This window comes from Drosophila subobscura, chromosome A (genome assembly GCF_008121235.1).
Source record: "Drosophila subobscura isolate 14011-0131.10 chromosome A, UCBerk_Dsub_1.0, whole genome shotgun sequence".
In the NCBI taxonomy this organism is placed as follows: domain Eukaryota; kingdom Metazoa; phylum Arthropoda; class Insecta; order Diptera; family Drosophilidae; genus Drosophila; species Drosophila subobscura.
In genome coordinates, this window is record NC_048530.1 from 9323926 (window position 1) to 9345030 (window position 21105).

At 42.5% G+C, this 21105-nt stretch overlaps 1 protein-coding gene across 2 annotated transcripts in view; it reads right to left on the minus strand.

The window, feature by feature from the left end:
* The window catches only part of LOC117903508, an 80776-nt gene that overhangs the window by 58319 nt on the left and 1352 nt on the right, over positions 1–21105 (minus strand). Inside the window, exon 2 of one of the 2 annotated variants that reach the window (XM_034815592.1) lies at positions 18616–18924. In XM_034815592.1, the coding sequence (XP_034671483.1) occupies positions 18616–18868 (253 nt within the window). In that variant the 5' untranslated portion in view covers positions 18869–18924. Of the gene's footprint in view, positions 1–18615; positions 19179–21105 lie in introns of those variants that run through there. The other variant, XM_034815591.1, reaches the window with a different exon arrangement.

The window sequence follows — 21105 nt, forward strand, 5'->3', positions numbered from 1 at the left end:
ACAGATGAAAACGTTCCAATATGGGTAGTCTCATGCCTGGACAATACATTTATTGAAAAAATCACGAAAACAAAACATTTTTACGCTATGCTATGAAGGGAACTTTGAGAAATAATTTATGTTTGCTTTAAAAGCCTAAAATTGTGGCGCGTTATTAAGCCTGCCGATGCTCCAAGCCTTGTAGGATCGCTGGACTGTCTCGAAGCCATCCTGGGCCAGATCGTCGGCCACGTTGCAATGGTAATTGAAACATTGATGCAACAAGCCAGTGAAATGGATCGAAAACTGTTTTCAATGCTGTTTATAGTACCGCTGAGAAGACTTGCAGGTTTCTTCCAGGATGATGGTCTCCGCTCTCCGCTGCTGGGCCTCCAGTTCCCCGGCTAGTTGCAATAACTCAGGAACGTGGTGCACCTCAAACTGGCTGTTCAAGACTCCCTGCAAGTGTTGCTCCAGGTTTTCCTCCATGGTATCAAGGAACTCGAGAAGACTGGCTGTCGGCATCAGTTGGAGACCGCGATTGTCCATAGCTGTGGACATTGTTTGGAAAATGCGCCCCGGTAGCTTCACTTTCCGCAGGGACTCGTCCCGAATCATCTTTCTTATCTTGGAGGTGACCAAGTCACAGGGGGTGGATGCTCCATGCTGACCGTTCAAAGCCGTGTCCCCAAAATTCTCCGTCCATCTTGTTTCATCATGCGTCGGTTCCTTGTTCCTCATAGCCAGCCGGAACAGTTTGACCACTTTTGCAGCCCTGAGCATCATCGTCTCTCCGACATGTCTTTGTCGGGTCCTTACCCTAGCTTCGGTCAGCTTGCTCTCCATCATCGTGTTCTCGAGCTGCAGTCGGCGACACAGCGACTCTGGACTTTCATTAGTTGTTCCCTCTCTGGACAGTATCGGACGCAGAAAGTGACGCCCTCGGTGCTGGGGTAGACCCTTCCTACGATTGAGCTTATAGCTGGTTAGCTCTGAGCGAAAGCGCTTCCTTCCGGTTCGGGTGCAGTAGCTCTCTGGAGGCACAGGAGAGCCCATCTGAATATTTGTCTTCAATTGTGGCTCGACTCTCCCTGACTCCTGATCGAGATTCGTTATAGCCGAAGGAGAGAGCGACCTCAAACAGGACTGCTGCTTTATTACGTAAGTGCCCTCCGGTGGAAAACTGAACTTTTTTCCGCTGCTAGAAGAGTTTGTGGACTTGGACTTGCCGCTGATCTTTCCAGCTTCAGGACGTTCCTGAGAGTCGGTTCTAACTGCGGCATCGCTAAAACTAGTTCCCAAGAATTTTTCAACAAGTCTTTGGGATCGTGGAAGGATCTGGTTGAGCTCAAGCAGTATCTGATGATCACTCACTCGATCTTGGATATCATAGATACGGCTCTCCTTCAGCCAATCTTGGTCTGCTTCTGTCTGAGATCTGTCCTCATGGGGTTGCTCTGTCTGCGCCGTTGCCATGCCCTGCTGATTGGTTCCCTTTTCCTCTGCTTTGAGCTCTTGAAATTTTTCTTTTGCTGGAGCAATGAAAATTTGTTCCTTCAGATTTAAGAATTTCCTTGTTACAAGCTCCAGTTGCGTTTGTGTCCTTTCCCTATTTTCGGCTTCATCTGCTACATTTTCCCAGTCAACGTTCTCAGGTTCATCCTTTTCTGCGTTTTTCCCATGCTCATTCTCGAGCTGTTTCCGTTCGAGCTCATCGCCTCCAGCTCTCGCATCGAACTCGTCCCCATTCTTCGTCATCTTTCGAAGATATTGTGGGTCCTTCCAATCAAAATAATTGATTTTTTCGGGCTTATTCCTCTTCTGATCTTCAGGTTCTCTTTCCCTTCGCTCCCGCTCACGAACTCTGACTTCCTTCTTGGACCTTTTTTGCTCTAGTTCCATGACTTTCTGTTTTAGCTCCACTTCTATAGCTCTGATCTCGAGGCTTTCCATGACGCTCCTCTCGAGTTGTTCTTCTTCCATACTTTTCTTCTCTCCAGCCTCTATGTCTGTTCCATGTCTTCGCGCAAACACACCAACCATTACTTTACCGTCGAGATCTTCTTTTTTTTCCTTATCTTTACGCCACTTGCATTCGCTCTCATATTTTTCTCTCTCCTGCCGCTGCTCTTGCAGTGCATGCTCCTTCTCTCTCTGGTAACGCTCGTGTCTGAGCGCGAATTCGAGTTCGTTTTTCTTACCCATAATTTTAAGCTCCACTCTTTCTTGAGTCTCTTTCTCCTTCTTCCGCTTCAGATCTTCTATTTCTGTACCCTTCTCTTTCTTATGCACTTCATTTCGCAATCCATCGCCTTTCAGCTGCTGTTCCCGCTGCAACTTCTTTTCCGTGGTTCCTTTGGGCATCTGGTCTTCCATTTTATTAAAATTGGTATTTTGATTCATTGCAGGCTCTTCGTTTTCTTTCATATTACGGTCCTTTTTTATTCCGAGTGCAAGTTCTTTTTTCTTGGCTCTCTTTGCTAGCTTCTCCTTTGTCTTGATCTCAGTCTCCTTCCATTCGAGCTGTTTCCTTTCTCTATTCTTATGCGCTTCCTGTGTTATACGATCCAATTCTAGGCGTATCCATTCAAGCGGGTTTTCCGTAGTTTTCCTATTAGGTTCGTCTTCTTGGGCTTTCTTTTCCGCACTTTCACCATCATTTTCTTTCATTATCTGACTCTCCAACAGCAACTTTCGCTTCTCCATCCCCTTCTTTTCGAACTTTTCTCTTTCTCTTGCTCTTCTCTCACGCTCTTTCCGGGCTTCGTCCCCATGTGCATTCAATGGTTCAGTCCCTTCTGTTTTTCGTATCTCCACCACCTCACGAGTCCTGAGTTCCGTATCATACTTGGAGCTCCTTTCAAGCTTTTCTTTTCCTTTAAAATAATTTATGTCCTCCGACTCCTGGCTTTGATGTCGTCTCTTAATTTTTTCCGTCTCCCACAACTTCAGAAGCATATCCCATTGATTTTCCCTTTTTCTGTCCAATTGCTCTTCCGTCTCCCTGTCTTGTTCCAGTGGTCTGCTCTCGGTTGAGGTACTACCTTCGCCTATATATCTCTTCTGAGCGCCCTCCTTGACTACCCACTCCACTACACACTCCATTTTCTCCCGCTGCTTGAGCACCTCCCCCATTTCACTCTCTTTTGTTTCGTCTATGATTCCTCGTTTGATCGCTTCGCTTTCTCTCCTTTCCCTCTCGAGCTGCTTCTTCCGCTCCTCCCCTCCTTCCTTGTCAATACCTTCAAGAAATGTTCTTGAGTTTATCTCGCGAACATTCGTCGCTCTTTGTTGTCGCAGCTGCTTCTCTTTTGTTTCACATTTTTTGAGATTCATTATGGACCGATGCTCATCTACGCATGCCCTTCCCCATGCGCTGCTCTCTTCGCCTGAGCTCCTGTGAAGTGGTCGCTTCCTTAGCCACTCCGTTTTAATCTCATCCATCTGCTGACTCTCACGATTACGTTCACGATCTCCCCTTCTCCCCTTGATCAGCTTCTTGTTGTTGGCCGCCGGCAGCTTCTGCTGCTGTGCCTCGAAACTGCCACTTCTGACCACATCTGTGTCGGGAAGCAGCTGCTTCTGGCACCCATTGCACAGATCCAGATATATACGCACGTCCAGACTCTCGTCAACATCCACAGTGATCTCCTTGCGGAGCCAGCACGACTTCCGAAGAGGCTGGTGGAGTGGAGCCTGCAGCTGCCCCTCGCCTTGCCGGTTCCGGTCGCCCTGCTCACAGGGCTGTCGCTGCTGCTCCTTCCTGCTCTCAAACAGTTGGCGCTCGTGATGGCGTTTCTCCTGCACTGCGCGGCACCGTTCGCGGTACTCTCTCTGGCGAGAAACCGATTTATTGATCATGAGCTCCTTCTCCCTCTGCTGCCGTTTGGCCCTCAGGGCCCGCTGCTCCACTCGCTCGAGCTGATTGCGCTCCCTGCAGTCGCTGCACAACAGCTCCTTTTGAACCACTGTTAAGACCATGGGTGGCTTTGGATTCACATCCCTTTCCCTCCGCCGCAGCTTCAAGTTCCCCAGCTGACGGCTCTCTTTGGACTTGGCTGCTTGACTAGGGCCCCTTAAATCCTTCTCCTCGTTTCTGTTCGCCGCCTCGATGTCGTCCACTTGATGCATTTTCTGACTCCAGAATGGGTTCATGGGTTTCTGACGTGCAAACGAACTGGGGTGCTGACCCTTGCGGGGGAGTAGGCTCGCGCGGGAGGGCTTGGGCGCCCGCATCTCCGTTGTGCTCTGCCGTGGCAGGAGCCCAAGCCGCCGCAGCTGCTGCCGGCCCACCTCCCGCAGCACCGAGTTCAGCTCTCGGCTGTAGCTTTCTAGTTGCGTGAAGGGCGACGAGAGGCGACTGGACTCCCTCAACTGGTGGTGGGTCAGCTCCAGCAAATAGTCTCGGGGCAGCGTCTCGTCCTTGTTGGTGCAGCCCAAGATAGCCAGCCACTTGGAGACTAGGCACACATCGCTGGGGCTCGAGCACTCCCGGGACAGCCTCCGCATGGCCCCCATCTTCTGCTTGGCACTGATGCTCGTCTGTTTCCAATGCGGATGTTTTCTGGGGGGGCCCTTCCCATCCGGCCCGCATGATTTCTTGTCATATTTCATCTCCATTTCAGCTTCAGTTTTAAACATTATCGAACTCTGTCACAAGTCTACTATGGCATTTCACCTACTTGGATCCATCCAACAGCTTTATATGATATATGTACAATTTCATAATAAAAATTCTAAAACTCTCCATTTTCGGTGATTGGCCTCCAACGCCGCACCCTGAGTTAACTGCTATCAATATTTAATAAACAAAAAAATGGGCTTTAGCAAGGGCAGATCTAAAGAGATCTAAACTTGATTTGCAGCCCATCATCTAATTTCTTGTGTAGTTTTTAACTTTAACTTCAACATTTGAACGGGCGTGTTTAAACTCGATCTCCTCCGCTAAAGTACTCGTACGTGGGTTGACTCTGTGCCCCTTAGTTTAAGCAGAGGAACATCTAAATCGCGCGAGAGTAAATCGAGAGTAAAAAGGCAGTTGTTACTTATATTTTCGAGCATCATCGTGTGCATACCCATTGGTGTACTATGCAAAAGGGAATATATGGAAATTACTCTTTAAGAAGGACAATTTGGCCTACTGCACTCGCACTTACTTTAGCTAGAGTGCGCTAGCATTGTTTTTCGGTTACTGAATGAATATTGCTGGCCATGCGATCATTTTACGCGCTTAAGATGGGAGTGAGTGAGTCACATCTGAGATTTACAATCCGGAACATTAGGGTCTGCTGTCTCTAGCCTATTGAAGTAAATATTTACACCTAACTACAAGGTCGAATATGCTGCTGTGGCGATGATGTCCTCTATGTTCCTTCCCCTTTGAAACAGCACTAATGAATTATGTTTTAAGCTAAAACCTCACTCGAAGAGATGAACACAAGTTTACTTTGCAATGCATTGAACCTATACAACATTAAGAGGCCCATATGACACCAAGTCGAGCCTGTTACGCGCGGATACCGGAAGCAAATCGGGAGACCCACGCCAACCACTTGTCGTAATATTCCAGGTTTTGCTGTGTTGGTGTGCAACTGCTTCGATCGCGGGTTTAACGTAATTTTTCTAAAAAAAATCGGGATACACGTAGTTCATTCCATGGAGGGTATTTACGTATGTAAGTGCGTGTGTTGGATACACTCTTCTTCTCCTCCAGAAACATTTATAGCAAATGGCTGCGCCAATTACGCATGAAATTCGAAATAAAGGGTAGGATAAAGAGGCATGCGGAAAAAATGGTTGACCCCGACCATATAGGGCAGGCTGCCTGTTGTCGACCTGATTCGTGTGCATTATAGGAGTTTGACGAGTACCTTGGGCGGGGCCCAAATACGGGTCCGTTCGACCGTTTCGTTGACCCTTTGATTTACTCGGGCCACTTCTTCCTCGCTCTTCCGGAGAAATGCATGGGCCTTGGGCCCAGTATTCTGCTCAGTTCCAATAATTTATGCCTTCGCAAAGTCGACTTGAATGATTGAGGCGCCAGAATCATGTTCATACAGTGGCGGAAAAAATAATAGAAACGACATTTTTTTTCGATCTTTTCAAAATTTTGTTCAGGGAACATTTTTTTTTTTTAAGTTTCATAATTTTTATTGATAGCCTGCCTAACAATGTTTCAAAATGTAACAAAAAAATAATTTAAAAAAAACTCGATATACCAGAAATTAATTTTCATAGTTTTTAGGCCCGGAAAAAATAATAGAAACGAAGTCTAATCTTTTCATAACTTTTCTTAAAACGGGTTTAAGCGAATTATATTGGTAACAATTCATAAACTAACGGCAAAAGAAGATATAAAATAACTTTTCTCGTTGATCCGGTTGTGTTTGTTGTTGTTAGAGTCTCAGAATGGGGTGCGGAGGACATTGTACGGATTTTGAAAGAACAAATATCCTTACACCAGGATATGAAGGTCACACAACGTCAGATAGTGTTACTATTCTAAAATGGGTTTAATAGAAGCTTTTTCGACGATTAAGGACAAAAAATAACGAAACACACGCGGAAGAATGCACGCAACATCGGCTTGGTGCGACACACCACCTTGTTCAAAAATCAAAAGAAAATTCTTTCTCTCTTCGGAAAATTTGAAAAACGATCTCAATGCATCGGTTAGTAGTCGTACTATATGAAATAAGTTGATTTAGGTCGATAAAAAATTACACGTAGATGAAATGGACAAACCTAATCACGAATATGAGATTCAGAAAGGTACTCAATGACTCAAGGTGCTATTATTTCGTATAGTCAAAAAAAATGTGCTGTAGGCAAATAAAACTAAAGTCAATTTGCTCAGATTTGTTAGGAAATCTCATATTAGGCACCTTATAACAACTTCCCACGACCAAATGTACCCAGGACGAAATAAATGCACCTTGGGGCATTGGGTACCTATCTGAATCTCATTTTCGTAAGTATATACATCTACTTTAGCTTTGTGTAATTTTTTATCGACCTAAATCAACTTATTTCATATAGTACGACTACTAACCGATGCATTGAGATCGTTTTTCAAATTTTCCGAAGAGAGAAAGAATTTTCTTTTGATTTTTGAACAAGGTGGTGTGTCGCACCAAGCCGATGTTGCGTGCATTCTTCCGCGTGTGTTTCGTTATTTTTTGTCCTTAATCGTCGAAAAAGCTTCTATTAAACCCATTTTAGAATAGTAACACTATCTGACGTTGTGTGACCTTCATATCCTAGTGTAAGGATATTTGTTCTTTCAAAATCCGTACAATGTCCTCCGCACCCCATTCTGAGACTCTAACAACAACAAACACAACCGGATCAACGGGAAAAGTTATTTTATATCTTCTTTTGCCGTTAGTTTATGAATTGTTACCAATATAATTCGCTTAAAGCCGTTTTAAAAAAAGTTACGAAAAAATTAGACTGCGTTTCTATTATTTTTTCCAAGACAAAAGCGTGGTCTTCATACAAATCAGGCTACACTGCTTAAAAGACTTACGAAAGGAGCACTAGAGAGGGTCCTATATAAAGCCCTAATATCCTGCAACAAATCACACTTGCTTTGATGTAAACAACTTTCACCAAAAACAAAATATTTGGATTCAAGTGTGAATCGTCTGTCGTTTCTATTATTTTTTCCGCCACTGTATGTATGTATGTACATACATATGTACATGTACATATATGCACCAAAGTGTGTATGTGTGTTAACTTGTATGTATCAAGTATGCGGATTTTTGGTGGCACCTTACACTAGTAAACAAAATTGTACTTTCTTTAAAAGGGAATAACGCCGACTTGCTCTGACAGTCTTCGCTATTCAAAGATGCTTGATAAAAAATGTTTAATTGTATAATCTGGGTTTTTTGTTTGAAACAGTGTCTTGTGTCGTTATTTTTATATTTTCTTTTTTTGCCGTTGGCGTGTGTTATGCAAAGAAAACTGGAATCATCATTCTCCAGCTATAGAATGCGTGGCCCCCATCTGCCTTATCCGCTATACCGCTGCTCCTTGTCCCCAGCAGAGCTATGACCTCGTCTTCCATTCGAGCATAATTTTACGACCCATCCGGGCCCTGCTGTTGGCTATCGTTTTTCTTTTTAAATTGACAGCTTTCGCTTCATACGCACTTATTTTACTTGCCCCTCCTTTGCACAGTGGGGGTTCAGCCGAAAGTAGTGGCTAATATACATATGTTGAGCGTTTTAGATACTAAAATTAAAAAAGCATACTACAGATGTATATGTATGTACATATATATGTACATACATACATACATACACATGTATTTTCATATGTCCATGAGTATAGTGAGATAAAAATTTCATGGTAATAGAAGCACACTCATACTCTAATTTATTTTAATGTGTGGCTTATAAATTCAAACAGAAAGACAACAAATTGAATTCCCTTCAAATTCACTATTCAACAATTTTTTCTTAAATAAATATAACATACATCTTTAATTTTTGGCTTAATATTTTTTAGGGCTATTATTCAGGACAGCAGCTGTTTTATCATAACAACCGTAGCACTCAAACTTATTCGTATTCGATTTTGGATAAATATAGGTGTCAACGAGAAGGGACGTGTGAGACGCTTCTTACGCGTCACAACTTTTATACCCGGCACTCAGTACTACATCTGTACATTAGCGATTATTTGTCAAATTTTTAATTTTTTCTTCATCTGTCAGCTACATCTACAACACTTCTCACACCAACACGCTCCTTTAGCTCGCCCCCCTTCCCTAGACCCAGCCGCAGAGCCAGCGGCCGGCGGCCAGTGCACTATGGTCCAGATGACCACTTTTCTTGGCCAAATTGAACAACTCGCGAACGGAACAAGATTTTTTGATTTAGTCTGTTGATATAAGTTAAGAATAGGAAGAGGAAGGTTTTTTGAAAAAATGGGCGTGGCAGCTCCTTTTTTTAAGGGAAAATCGGTTTTTAATTTTTTTTCTCAAAATGTTAGAAGCAAAAAAAGGATGGGAATATGTTTAGCATATCAAGATTCTATAAAAAAAGTCGTAGCACGAATTAAAACAACTTAAAAATCTAAGATAATCGTATTTTTTCTGCCACAGAGCATGCTCTTCAGCAGATTCCTTTCAAAAACAATATTACACTGGCTACACTCTAGCCCTCCAAAATAGCTAGTGATTAGTACTGTGGCTTAAATGCAATGCAAAATGGTACCCTACTTCACAATTTTCTTCTTCATTGTGTTCCAAACGGCAAAAAACATTGAACATTTTCATTTGAGGTTATGATCTATAAATGCAAATTGTTAGAGTTGTGGTCAAATGTGGCATTTGTGACTATATACATTTTAACAATCATTTATTGGTCTACGACACACAATAGGTTTCAAGGTGGGACTAGGTGGCACTCTATTAAAAAACTTTCTCAAAAATTAGTTTTTACCACTAACTGACACGTATTGAAGGCCTCACTTTGACATACAATTACGAAGACATCGCCAACCACTAGATACCGTTCACATAACAAAACACGTAGCAAAACACTACTAAATAAAATGCATCAAAAAAATTGGATCAGTTAATCCTATCATTCAATTTATGAGACATTTAAAACAGCAATAAAATTGGTACTTCTTCACTGATCAATAAGGACAGCTGGGTTTCACAGCTAATTTTGCGAAGGTGGCGCCATCTTTGCAAATAACTGGTACGCTACTTTGATGGTCACTCTTTTTCTAATGCAGAGCCCCAAAAACCACGTCTTGGTTTTAACTTTTAAAAATTCGCTTTTGGTCATCTGGACCATAATGCGTGGCCCCAGCATTTGAAAGTAAAATTTTCATGAGCCAGCCTGCGCATGATTTAGTCGTTAATTTAAATATTAAAAGTAGAAAAACTTTAAGCGCTAACGTTTTAAATTAGGGTTGCCCTGCTACACCATTAATCGAAATGCAACCGATAGATGCTGGCTCGCAGTAGGCAACCCTTGAGTTTCGTGCAAGTCATTTGGCTTGATTGCTTGGCTTGATTTAATACAAAATCACTCAGCAAAACAGACAAGTCGAAAATATGAATATGTCTTTTACAAAAACTGAGCAAAATTATCTGAAAGCTGACTTGGACAATGACGTGGAGTTTCTCAACGATGCAATTGATAAATCAATAGTCTCTGGTCTCACCGTGGAGCCGCAGGCATGCAAGCAGCTCTTGGAGTCTATCTACGGTAAGTGAATGTCCCCTTCCCCACAAGATCCCCTCTAAGTCCACATCCCCAAATGGCAGGCAGGGCCAAGCGACTCATGTTAAAGGCTCAGAAACATGCGGAAGATGAGCAGCGACAGGACATTACCCTCGCGGACTGGAAGAAGGTGCAAAGGTTGCTGCCGAAAAAGAGCAAGCTGCTGAGCATCAAGGAGAAGAACGACATCATTGCGAGCCAGGACAAAGCCATGCCAACGGCCACTACCACGGGCCCGTGCTCCGGGCTGATGCTGCCGCCGCTGTCGCACTGCATGTTGGGTCCCACGGTCATCTTGGAGGGAATGTCGCGTCTACAGGTTACTGCGTCACCACTGAAGAAAGTGAGGAGCGACATCATTGCGAACCAGAAGCCGGACATGCCAATGGGCACCGCCAGTACAAGCGGGGTCCAACGGCCACTTTGAAGGAATGTCGCGTCATACTTCTCATGCGAGTGCTGCGGTTGCTCAGGCGAATGCTGCTGCTTCTCAGGCGTATGCTGTAGCTCCTCAACTGAGAGCTGCAGTGTTCCAGAGCCCCAGGCACCACCCATGAAGAGTTCCACAGCGTGGAAGGCTTCTGCATCGAGAGCTGTTTATTTGGGCGCCCAATAGGGCGAACATCAAATTCTGCAATGTCATTGAGATCTAGATATGAATAAAAATGTCACTGAAACTATCGCTTGCTCAATTTTTCATCTTCTTGCAGACTAATTCAATCACACAGTTATCCAATTTAAATGTTGAACTAAATTTGGCGACCAATTATGAAAGGACAACTCCATCCTGCATATCCGAACAAACGACCTCAATGAACCTCTGAGAATGAGAGAGGAAAATACACACACGAGCAAAAAATAGAGTGTAGGAAAAACTTTAACAAATTATCAACGCACAACGCTGTGCATCTCCAACTTCCTGTTCCTAATATGCAAAGTGCTCTGTGCATTTTATTTGATACGACTTTGCAATGGTCTTAATGGACATTCCCCACCAGATTTCCACTCTTCCGGAAAACTCTCATCACCACGCTTCCTGGAGGGGCATTCATCATCATATCAAGATCCATGGCAAGATCAGCTGTCTGTGATAGATTTGGCAAAGTTTGCCACAGCTCTGCGGCGCTGTGGATTGGTGCCCTCGCATGTTTGGGATAATTTAAAGGCTAAGAAAAACAAGGTTGACCTTTTAACATCATATTAAGCGCGGAATGGGTTGGAGTATGCAGAGCAAAAGGGCCAACTCCTCTTGCTGTTTCTTTCCAGATCTCGTGGCTACCGGGGGTGTTTCCATCCCGATATCCAGGGGACGGACTCAACAAAAATTATTCTCAAACACAAAATGGACAAATCCAACAGTTACACTACTCGACGCGATTTTGCTGCTTCGATTCAGACCAACTTTTTATACACGGTTCTCGAAGAGTAAAAAGGGTATATTGTTTTTTTGCGGAATAACGGATGTATGCAACGCATAGAAGGAAACGTTTTCGACCCCATAAAGTATAAGTATATATTTTTTTTTCACATTCTCTCATCCACACTCTGCTTCGTGTACTGTGCGGCTCCAAGGAAGGAGGGCGAGCTAAAATATTTAAAACTTGACAAATAACCGCTAAGGTACAGATGTAGTACTGAGTGCCGGGTATAAAAGTTGTGACGCGTAAGAAGCGTCTCACACGTCCCTTCTCGTTCTATTTTTCAGATGACATACAAGGGATGGAAGCACCATGGCCAAAAAGATGGATATGCACAATGACAATTTATACATGCTTACAGTTTTCTTTCTTTTATTTGTAACAAAGCCTTTTTGATCTCGAGCACACTCACTCACACGAGTACGATCTCGGTAGTGGTGGAAGGTGGCAATGCGGGAAGACTGACGGGGGGCCAGCCGGTGTTGGTGGACAGTGCGCTGCAGCGGTGGGCATGTAGCACGCATTCGACTTTCGTGTGGCCTTTCTGTGTTCCGCCGGGGCTAACGTGATTTTGGCGCGTTAACCTCAATTTATCGCCTCCATTTATGTCCTTTTTTCCGATTTCAGCATAAATTTTGTTAGGTAACGAGTTGGCCACACACACACATACAGCTATTCACCACTCACCTGGTAAAGTGCATGTATTGTGTAATCGATAGCAAATAAAACACGAAAACTTGTAGCGAGAGGAGACTCTAGACTCTGTAGCTACGAACATACATACATATGTATGTATTTACATACATATGTACATACATACATCGAAATTTGCTTGCCCGATTTGGGTTAGTGGTATTGAAGGAAGACGGCCTGACGTCCCGGCGAGTGTAAATTAAAAACAAGTTCTGTCCACAAATAGTTATTTAACTTTCCCCCGCATCAGAACTTTGGACACGTTAGAGGATATCAGGAGAAGAAACGAATCTGAGGTGGGCGAAAATGTAAAGCAGATATGAAACGAGAAGAGACGTGTGAGACGCTTCTTACGCGTCACAACTTTTATACCCGGCACTCAGTACTAAATCTGCACCTTAGCGGTTATTTGTCTAATTTTAAGTTTTTCTTCATCTGTCATCTACATCTACAACACTACTCTCGCCAACGCCTCTTTAGCTCGCCCCCCTCCCCTAAAGCAACACACTGCAGACTCACGGCAGAAGCCACTGTGCGAAGCAGAGTGTGAATGAGAGAATGTATAAAAAACAAATATAAGCTGCGGGACGGGGTGGGTTTTGCCACTGCAAATTAATTTCCTCACTCTGGCTATAATATTGGTCCAATCGGATCCCAATTTAGTGATCTGATAGATATGGTCATTCCCTGCGGAATGGCGTTTTTAGTTTTATGCTATCTTCAAAATTTGGGAGGTTTTTGCCCTTTTGCGGAGGCGGAAGATATGGATGCAAAATTTGGTGGCTCTAGCTTTTATGGTCTCTGAGATCCAGGCGCTCAACAAGACGGACGGACGGACGGACAGACAGACATGGCTCAATCGACTCGGCTATTGATGCTGATCAAGAATATATATACTTTATGGGGTGGGAGACGTTTCCTTCTGTGCGTTACATACATTCACTTTGTGCACAAATACAATATACCCTATTTACTCTTCGAGTACCGGGTATAAAAAGAGAAGGAGAGCGCATTCGGTATTCCAATGCCGCTTTTGCCCGAAACACGGCGGCACTAAGGATATCCTGAAAAACCACAAAAAAGATACGCTAGTGGTCATCGTGAAGGCCAGATGCGTGGAATCACAAAATCTATTCAAATTCTATTTCGCTCTGATAACACCACTCGAAACGACAAACTCTTTCTGAAAGATTTGAGGCTTAGAAATGGTTTGATGATCATTTGCTTTTTTCTATGGCAGACCTTTTTTGTAGAGTTTTTAAAGCCTGGTATTTTTTTAACGCTTTTTTTTTAACCAAGCGCATTTTTTCTTCTTGGGTTATAGATTCATTATAGATGCATTCATCAGCTTTATAGAATTGCTAAGTTCATTACAAACAGATGTAAGTATCTTAGTTATCTAAGTTATGTACACAAAAAAAAGCGCTACCTCTAAAAAAACAAAAGTTCTGCAAAAGAAAAAAAAAACAAATCTCTTTGAAAAAAATGTAACGCCGTCATTCTATCAGAAGTCGGTTTGGTTCAATTTGGTTCAAGTTAGATTTTGTCGAGTAGTGTAATCTTCGCCCTGATGACTTTGTTCATACTCGTGTTGCTATGCTTTCCCTAAGCGATTTGAAGCATCACGATATCTTTGAATGGAAAATGTTCACCCACTTTAATAACAGCCACTTCGTCGATTGTGAGCACTAAGCTGACCACCAAACTAATGCAGAATTAAACTTGTAAAAATTGCTGATCAGGTCGAGCCGTTCAAGAGTTCTATTCCGACTAAAGTCCACGAAAGATTTTAGTAAGGCATTTAGAGATAAATTTACAAAACGTTCAATTGTTTATTTTATTTACCCCTATTGAGCTGACAGTTGCAGGAGGAGCGACTCCTCCTCGTAGAGTGGTGTGTAATTTCGAAATAAATGAAATGTTATGCAAAATTAAATAAACTTCTGCCGATGCCTTATGGTGCTCTTCAGGCACAGCTACTGATCCTGCCTGTGTACGTACTTCTGGTTCCTTGCCACCGCCGCGGTGTGTCCTTTTCATTTTTTGTTTTGTTTTGTACTTTTATTACTTTTTGTATGGGTTCGTTTTTTATATGTTGTCATCTTTCGGCTTGTAGCCGCAGCTGGCACGAAAAATGCCAACATAGGCCAAGGTCACTATCTGCGGCAGTGCATCCTTCCGCTCCACCCCTATTGCTCACTCTCCCCGCACCCCACCGGTCCGGACCGCTTGCACTATGGTCCCAATGAACACTTTTCTTTTCCAAAAGCTAATTTTTAAAAGTTAAAACCAAGACGCGGTTCTTGGCGCTCTATATTAGAAAAAGAGTGACCATCAAAGTTGCGTACCAGTTATTTGCAAAGATGGCGCCACCTTCGCAAAATTAGCTGTGAAACCCAGCTGTCCTTATTGATCAGTGAAGAAGTACCAATTTTATTGCTGTTTTAAATGTCTCATAAATTGAAAGATACGATTAACTGATCCAATTTTTTTGATGCATTTTATTTAGTAGTGTTTTGCTACGTGTTTTGTAATGTGAACGGTATATAGTAGTTGGCGATGTCTTCGTAAATGTATGTTAAAGTGAGGCCTTCAATATGTATCAGTTCGTGGTAAAATCTAATTTTTGAAAAAGTTTTCTTAATGGAGTGCCACCTAGTCACCCCCTTGAAACCTATTGTGTGTCGTAGAGCAATAAATGATTGCTAAAATGTATATAGTCAGAAATGCCACATTTGACCACAACTCTTACAATTTGCATATTTAGATCATAACCTCACATGAGAAATTTCAATGTTTTTGCCGTTTGGAACACATCGAAGAAGAAAATTGTAAAGTAGGGTACAATTTTGCATTGCATTAAAGCCACAGTATTAGTCACTAGCTATTTTGGGTGGCTAGAGTGTAGCCAGATTAATATTGTTATACCCGGTACTCGAAGAGTAAATAGGGTATATTGTATTTGTGCGGATAACGGTTGTATGTAACGCACAGAAGGAAACGTTTCCGACCCCATAAAGTATATTTATTCTTGATCAGCATCAATAGCCGAGTCGATTGAGCCATGTCTGTCTGTCCGTCTGTCCGTCCGTCAGTCTGTCCGTCCGTCAGACTAAAAACGCCATTCCGTAGGGAATGACCATATCTATCATATGGTCATACCATATCACCAAATTGGGATCCGATTGGATCATTATTATAGCCACAATGAAGAAATTAATTTTCAGTGGCCAAACCCACCCCGTCCCAGCAGCACACTCTGCTTCGCGCAGTTTATGGCCTCTGCCCCTGACACATCTCTGCCGCTGCCTCTGCCTCTGCCGCGACTCTGCAGTGTGTGTCTATAGGGGAGGGTGTCGAGCTAAAGGAGCGTGTTGGCGTGAGTAGTGTTGTTGATGTAGATGACAGATGAAGAAAAAATGTAAAATTTGACAAATAACCGCTAAGTTGCAGATGTAGTACTGAGTGCCGGGTATAAAAGTTGTGACGCGTAAGAAGCGTCTCACACGTCCCTTCTCGTTTTATAATGGAAACTGCTGAAGGGTATGCTTTGTGGGAGAAAAAGTTCGATTATCTTAGATTTTAAAGTGGTTTTAATTCGTGTTGCGACTTTTTTTATAAAATCTTGATCTGCTAAACATATTCCCATCCTTTCTTTGCCTCTAACATTTTGAGAAAAAAAATTAAAAACCGATTTTCCCTTAAAAAAAGGAGCTGCCACGCCCATTTTTTTTTTATCCTTCCTCTTGCTATTCTTAGCTAATATCAAAAGACTAAATCCAAATATCTTGATTCGTTCACGAGTTATTAATTAAGGACAAGAAAAGGTCATGGGGACCATAGTGGCTTGCTTCCTCGCCTCCTGTTCATGTCCTCGCATCTTTCTCCGGGTGTCTCGCATGTCTGCGTCTTATTTAATATGGAAGGCCGGCGTATGTTCGTTAACTTTATTTGTTGTATGTAATAAAATTAAAGCCCTTTAGACATTGTATCCCCCTAACCTCAGGCGGCACTCGGTGACTAAACATCGAAATACTCAGTACGGCACTACATGCGGTACTCAACATACATATGTACAGATGTAACATATGTACATAACTATAGTTGCTTCATGCTTATACAGTTGCTTTATGGTCTGGAGCCCCATCAATGCCTTATGTCGAGGCTTCCGCGTTCACTTTGGCTCTCCAAAGGTTTCTATGGTTTCTATGAGGAAATTCTATTAAAAATTAAACTTTAAAATGCTTTTAAGATAAAACTAACAATTTATTAACAATAACTTAAAGCATTATTAAAATTATAAAAGCAGAAAAGCTTGCAGTTTCTATCCTTAAAAATATGTAGTAGAATAAATGTCAAAGAGCGCCCACAGCGCCTTAGTGGCTCTGCACATTTGGTGGGCTGTACGTAATCTAAGTAGCTGCACAACAATGGGACTCGGGTGGGACGTCGAGAAAATCACAAAAAGCGGATTACTGCACAGCCGTAGGATAAGACAATTCCACCCATTCAGAACCCTGGAATAAAATACCACACAAAAACTTGCAAAAAAGGACAACTGATTACTTCCTCTGTGGGGCGGAAGTCGTAATTTTTTGCCTTTTGTTTGCGATTTTTAATATTTTCAGGAGCGTAAACAGCAGTTTATTTTTTCCAGTTTCAAAAATTAAATTAAGTGACCCAAAACAGTAATGAAGGCGGAAGGGGGCGGGATACCTGTAAAAATGTGAGCATACAGCCATCTGGATGCAAAATTTGGTGGCTCCAGCTTTTATAGTCTCTGAGATATACTTAACATATACTGAGTGTCTTGAGTAATCAAATCCAGTTCTACGCCTAAGTACATAAATATATGCACATGTATGTAAATATATGTACATAATATTTGCTTTGATAGCTGAATTCCATCCCCCAAGAACTCCTGCAATAACCCACCAGCAAGACCAACTAGCACCCACCAGCAAGACCAACTAGCACTAGTTGTGTCGCTTCCAAAGTAAAGATTCAAGATCCAGGTAGATCTGATAGACATTGCTTTATCGACTCGGCTATTAATGCTGATCAGGAATATATATACTTTATGGGGTCGGAAACTTTTCCTTCTGTGCGTTACATCCAGACATTCACCGCTCAACTGGCAAAAGTCCAACGAACGGGCACTCCTTGCATCAGTGGCCCTCTCCGCACAACACCAAATGATGCACTAAATGCCATCCTATGCCTGCAGGGCATATACCTTGCAGGGAAGGAACAGGCAGCACGGGCAGCAATACGTCTGCGAGACTCGGACGGAAGTCTCGACAACCGCCTCAACCTAAACTAACCTATCCTAACCTACATACATATATCCACTTTATGCACAAATATTTACTCTTCGAGTACTGGGTATAAAAATAGATTTTAAAATCGACTGTAGCCAGAACATTGGCATATGTTTTTAGCTCCCACTGTGTGCTCTTCTCCGAAATGGCCAATAGTACGTACATATTTCATATACTGACATTAGACATTAGTGACATATGTAAGTGACACTCTCGATCCACTCGTTAATTTTCCTCACCCTAATACGCTAAATGTGATCTGAATTTCCACTGGAGAATATATCATGTAAATGACCAAATTCCTGAAGCAAGCTAACATTCCCCCCATACAGCTTGAAAGCTTGAAACTATTGTTGTTACTAACTCACATAACAAAGAGGCGGGGGTTAGGTTATCCGGCTCGGACGACCAAATTGCCACTCGCAGGACCATGTTGATCCTAATTTATGGACCATACTGTCGACCAGCGTCCAAATTATTTGTCGTCCAAAATACTTCAGAAAAAACACTAATTTATTTATTTTGTAACTTTTATTTTCTCACGCACACGCTTCATCTCTTGTCCACTTATTTTTGTTCTCCCCTCGGAGTCTACTTTCGAACTGCCAACTCCGGTCAAATCAAAAATACATATTTCTCACATGGTTAAACTTAAAAAGATCACCGTTAATATTAAAAAAAAAAAGACTTTTTAAAATTACAAATTTGGTTTCGTAACAACTATTATTATACTTTTATATTTATCCCATCTAATCTATTCTAACGGACTGTTTTAGTTAAAAATATTAACGATATTCAGCAGCAACTCTACTTATATGGAGCCATTTTGATGGCAGTGTATTGCAAACGATGCCTTGTCCCATCATTTGTTATCATAAGTTGAAGAATTATGTTTATGCTGCAAATTGTAATCGCAGAAACATAGGGTACATAAATTTTATGCCTTGTACTCACCCCCACAGTGGTCCTTGAAGTCGTCGCAGCAGTCGCCCAGTTTCAAGCAGGCGTGATCGCAGTAGCAAGGCTTATCACTTAAATCCTCGATGATGGCGTTGACGGGGTCCTTCTGCACTACGCAGGAAGAGTCGCGCCCTTTGCAGCAGAGCTGAGCTTCGCGGCAGGACCCACCCGTGGCTCGTGGCAGCGGCATAGTCGCGGCCAGCAGCAGCATCAGCCATGGATACGTGGTATGTGGTATCGCCTTCATCGAAATTCTTGAGCAGCACTGATCTGACCGAATCGAGTGGGCCGAGTTAGTAGTCGCTATAGGTCGAACATGTACATATGCACACACACATATGATTGGGATGATTTGAGCCCGTAGCACACACACGCACACACACACACACTAACACACACAAGCAGAAAATTATGGAAATGTGTCTGTAATGGAAATTAAATTTACGTCCAAGACCGGAAATTAAAACAAAAATGGAATTATGGGATTTGTGTGATAACAGGCCGTGATGGCCTCCTGGCTCCATTTGGAGTGGCAATCTCGATTACACTACCCGACACGTTTTCCCTCAAGGAACCCAATCAGCTTAGAGATGGTCTGATGATATATTTTTATACCCGGTTCTCGAAGAGTAAATAGGGAATATTGTATTTAAATTTTTTTCTTCATCTGTCATCTACATCTACAACACTTCTCACACCAACACGCTCCTTTAGCTTGCTCCCCTTCCCTAGAACCACACACTGCAGACCCGCGGCAGAGGCCGAGGCCGAAGCAGAGTGTGAATGAGAGAATGTGAAAAAAAACAACAAAAGCTGCGGGACAGGGTGGGTTTAGCCGTTGCAAATTTATTTCTTTATTCTGGCTATAATAATGATCCAATTGGATCCCAATTTGGTGATCTGATAGATACTTATGGTCATTCCCTACGGAATGGCGTTTTTAGTTTTTTTTATCTTCGAAATTGTAGCTTTTCGCCCCTTTGCCTGGGCGGAAGGGGGCGAGGCTCATTTTTGAAATACACTTGTAACAGTGTGAGCATACAGAAGTCTGGATGCAAAATTTGGTGGCTCTAGCTTTTATGGTCTCTGAGATCCAGGCGCTCAACAAGACGGACGGACGGACGGACGGCCAGACGGACAGACATACAGACGGACAGACGGACGGACAGACTTGGCCATTGATGCTGATCAAGAATATATATACTTTATGGGGTCGGAGACGTTTCCTTCTGTGCGTTACATACATTCACTTTGTGCACAAATACAATATACCCTATTTACTCTTTGAGTACCGGGTATAAAAAAGCACTAACGGTTCCATGGTTCCTTAGGGAAAAAAAAAGTTCGAGTTTGTCGAGTAGTGTTATTGCTGGATGTGAACAGGGAACTTGGGAGGCCATCCTAGGTACATCGAAGCAACGAAATCCAAGCAAAAATCGAGGACTGTGGGAGGGGCTCAATGCTAAGGAGGAGGCACTACGGGGAAAAAAAATCGACGGTGCACAAATATGAACTCTAAGCACGGCAAACGAAATCAAAGTAGGTCGAGCACCTCAGTCGAGGGGGAATCTGCTACCTTTTAACTTTAAATTAAAGCCACCAAGTGAGGAGCTGGAAAACGGGGTGCAACCTATTGTGAAACGGTCTTGGGTCAGTCTACTGTACATATTGTTCAAATGGCAACGATGGATAACCCATCTCCATTGCCATTGCCATTGCCATCCTAGACACTCCGTGTCCGTGGCCGTGTCCGAGTTCCCTTCCAGGCCATGTCGGGGATATTGAAACAAGAAATCAATTTTCATAAATCGTTGTTCTCCACGTGACCAGGATGATTCAATAGAATCGTAAAGTGCTGCCATGGTGAAAAAATTACATTCCCGCAATACCCCTTGTCATGGCTTATTTAAGTACTCACATTTCAACGAAACTAAACGAAGCGGAGTCGGTGCAGACTTTGCCACAGTTGATTTACATATGTACTCGTATTTATGTAGTACATATGTTGTACATGCAGATCAAGATATATATGTACATATACCTTGTGGTGTCGGAAACGCTCCCTTCTATGTGTTACATTTTTTTACCACAAATACTATAAACCCTATTTACTCTTCGAGTACCGGGTCTAAATAGCAACAAACTTAAATTATATTTTCATTAGCAAGGTACCCATGGGTCAAAGTTCCATTTTTCCGGTATAACTCCCCAAAGTATACACATACATACATATGTACATATCTAGTATATTTTAGCACAAAATCCATATTTTGTTACCCATCGTAGTATCTCTGGAATTCTGAATCAATATTGTCGCCTACGTTTACCGATTCTTTTATCTATACATGTATCTGAGCGAAGCCTTCTCTGCATTCTCTGAACTGTCCTTGTTACTCACTTTATTAACTTGTTTTGCTACTTGGCAAATATATTAACTTATTATTAGTTTTAAATATTAATTGAGTTGAGATGAGTCTACTATCT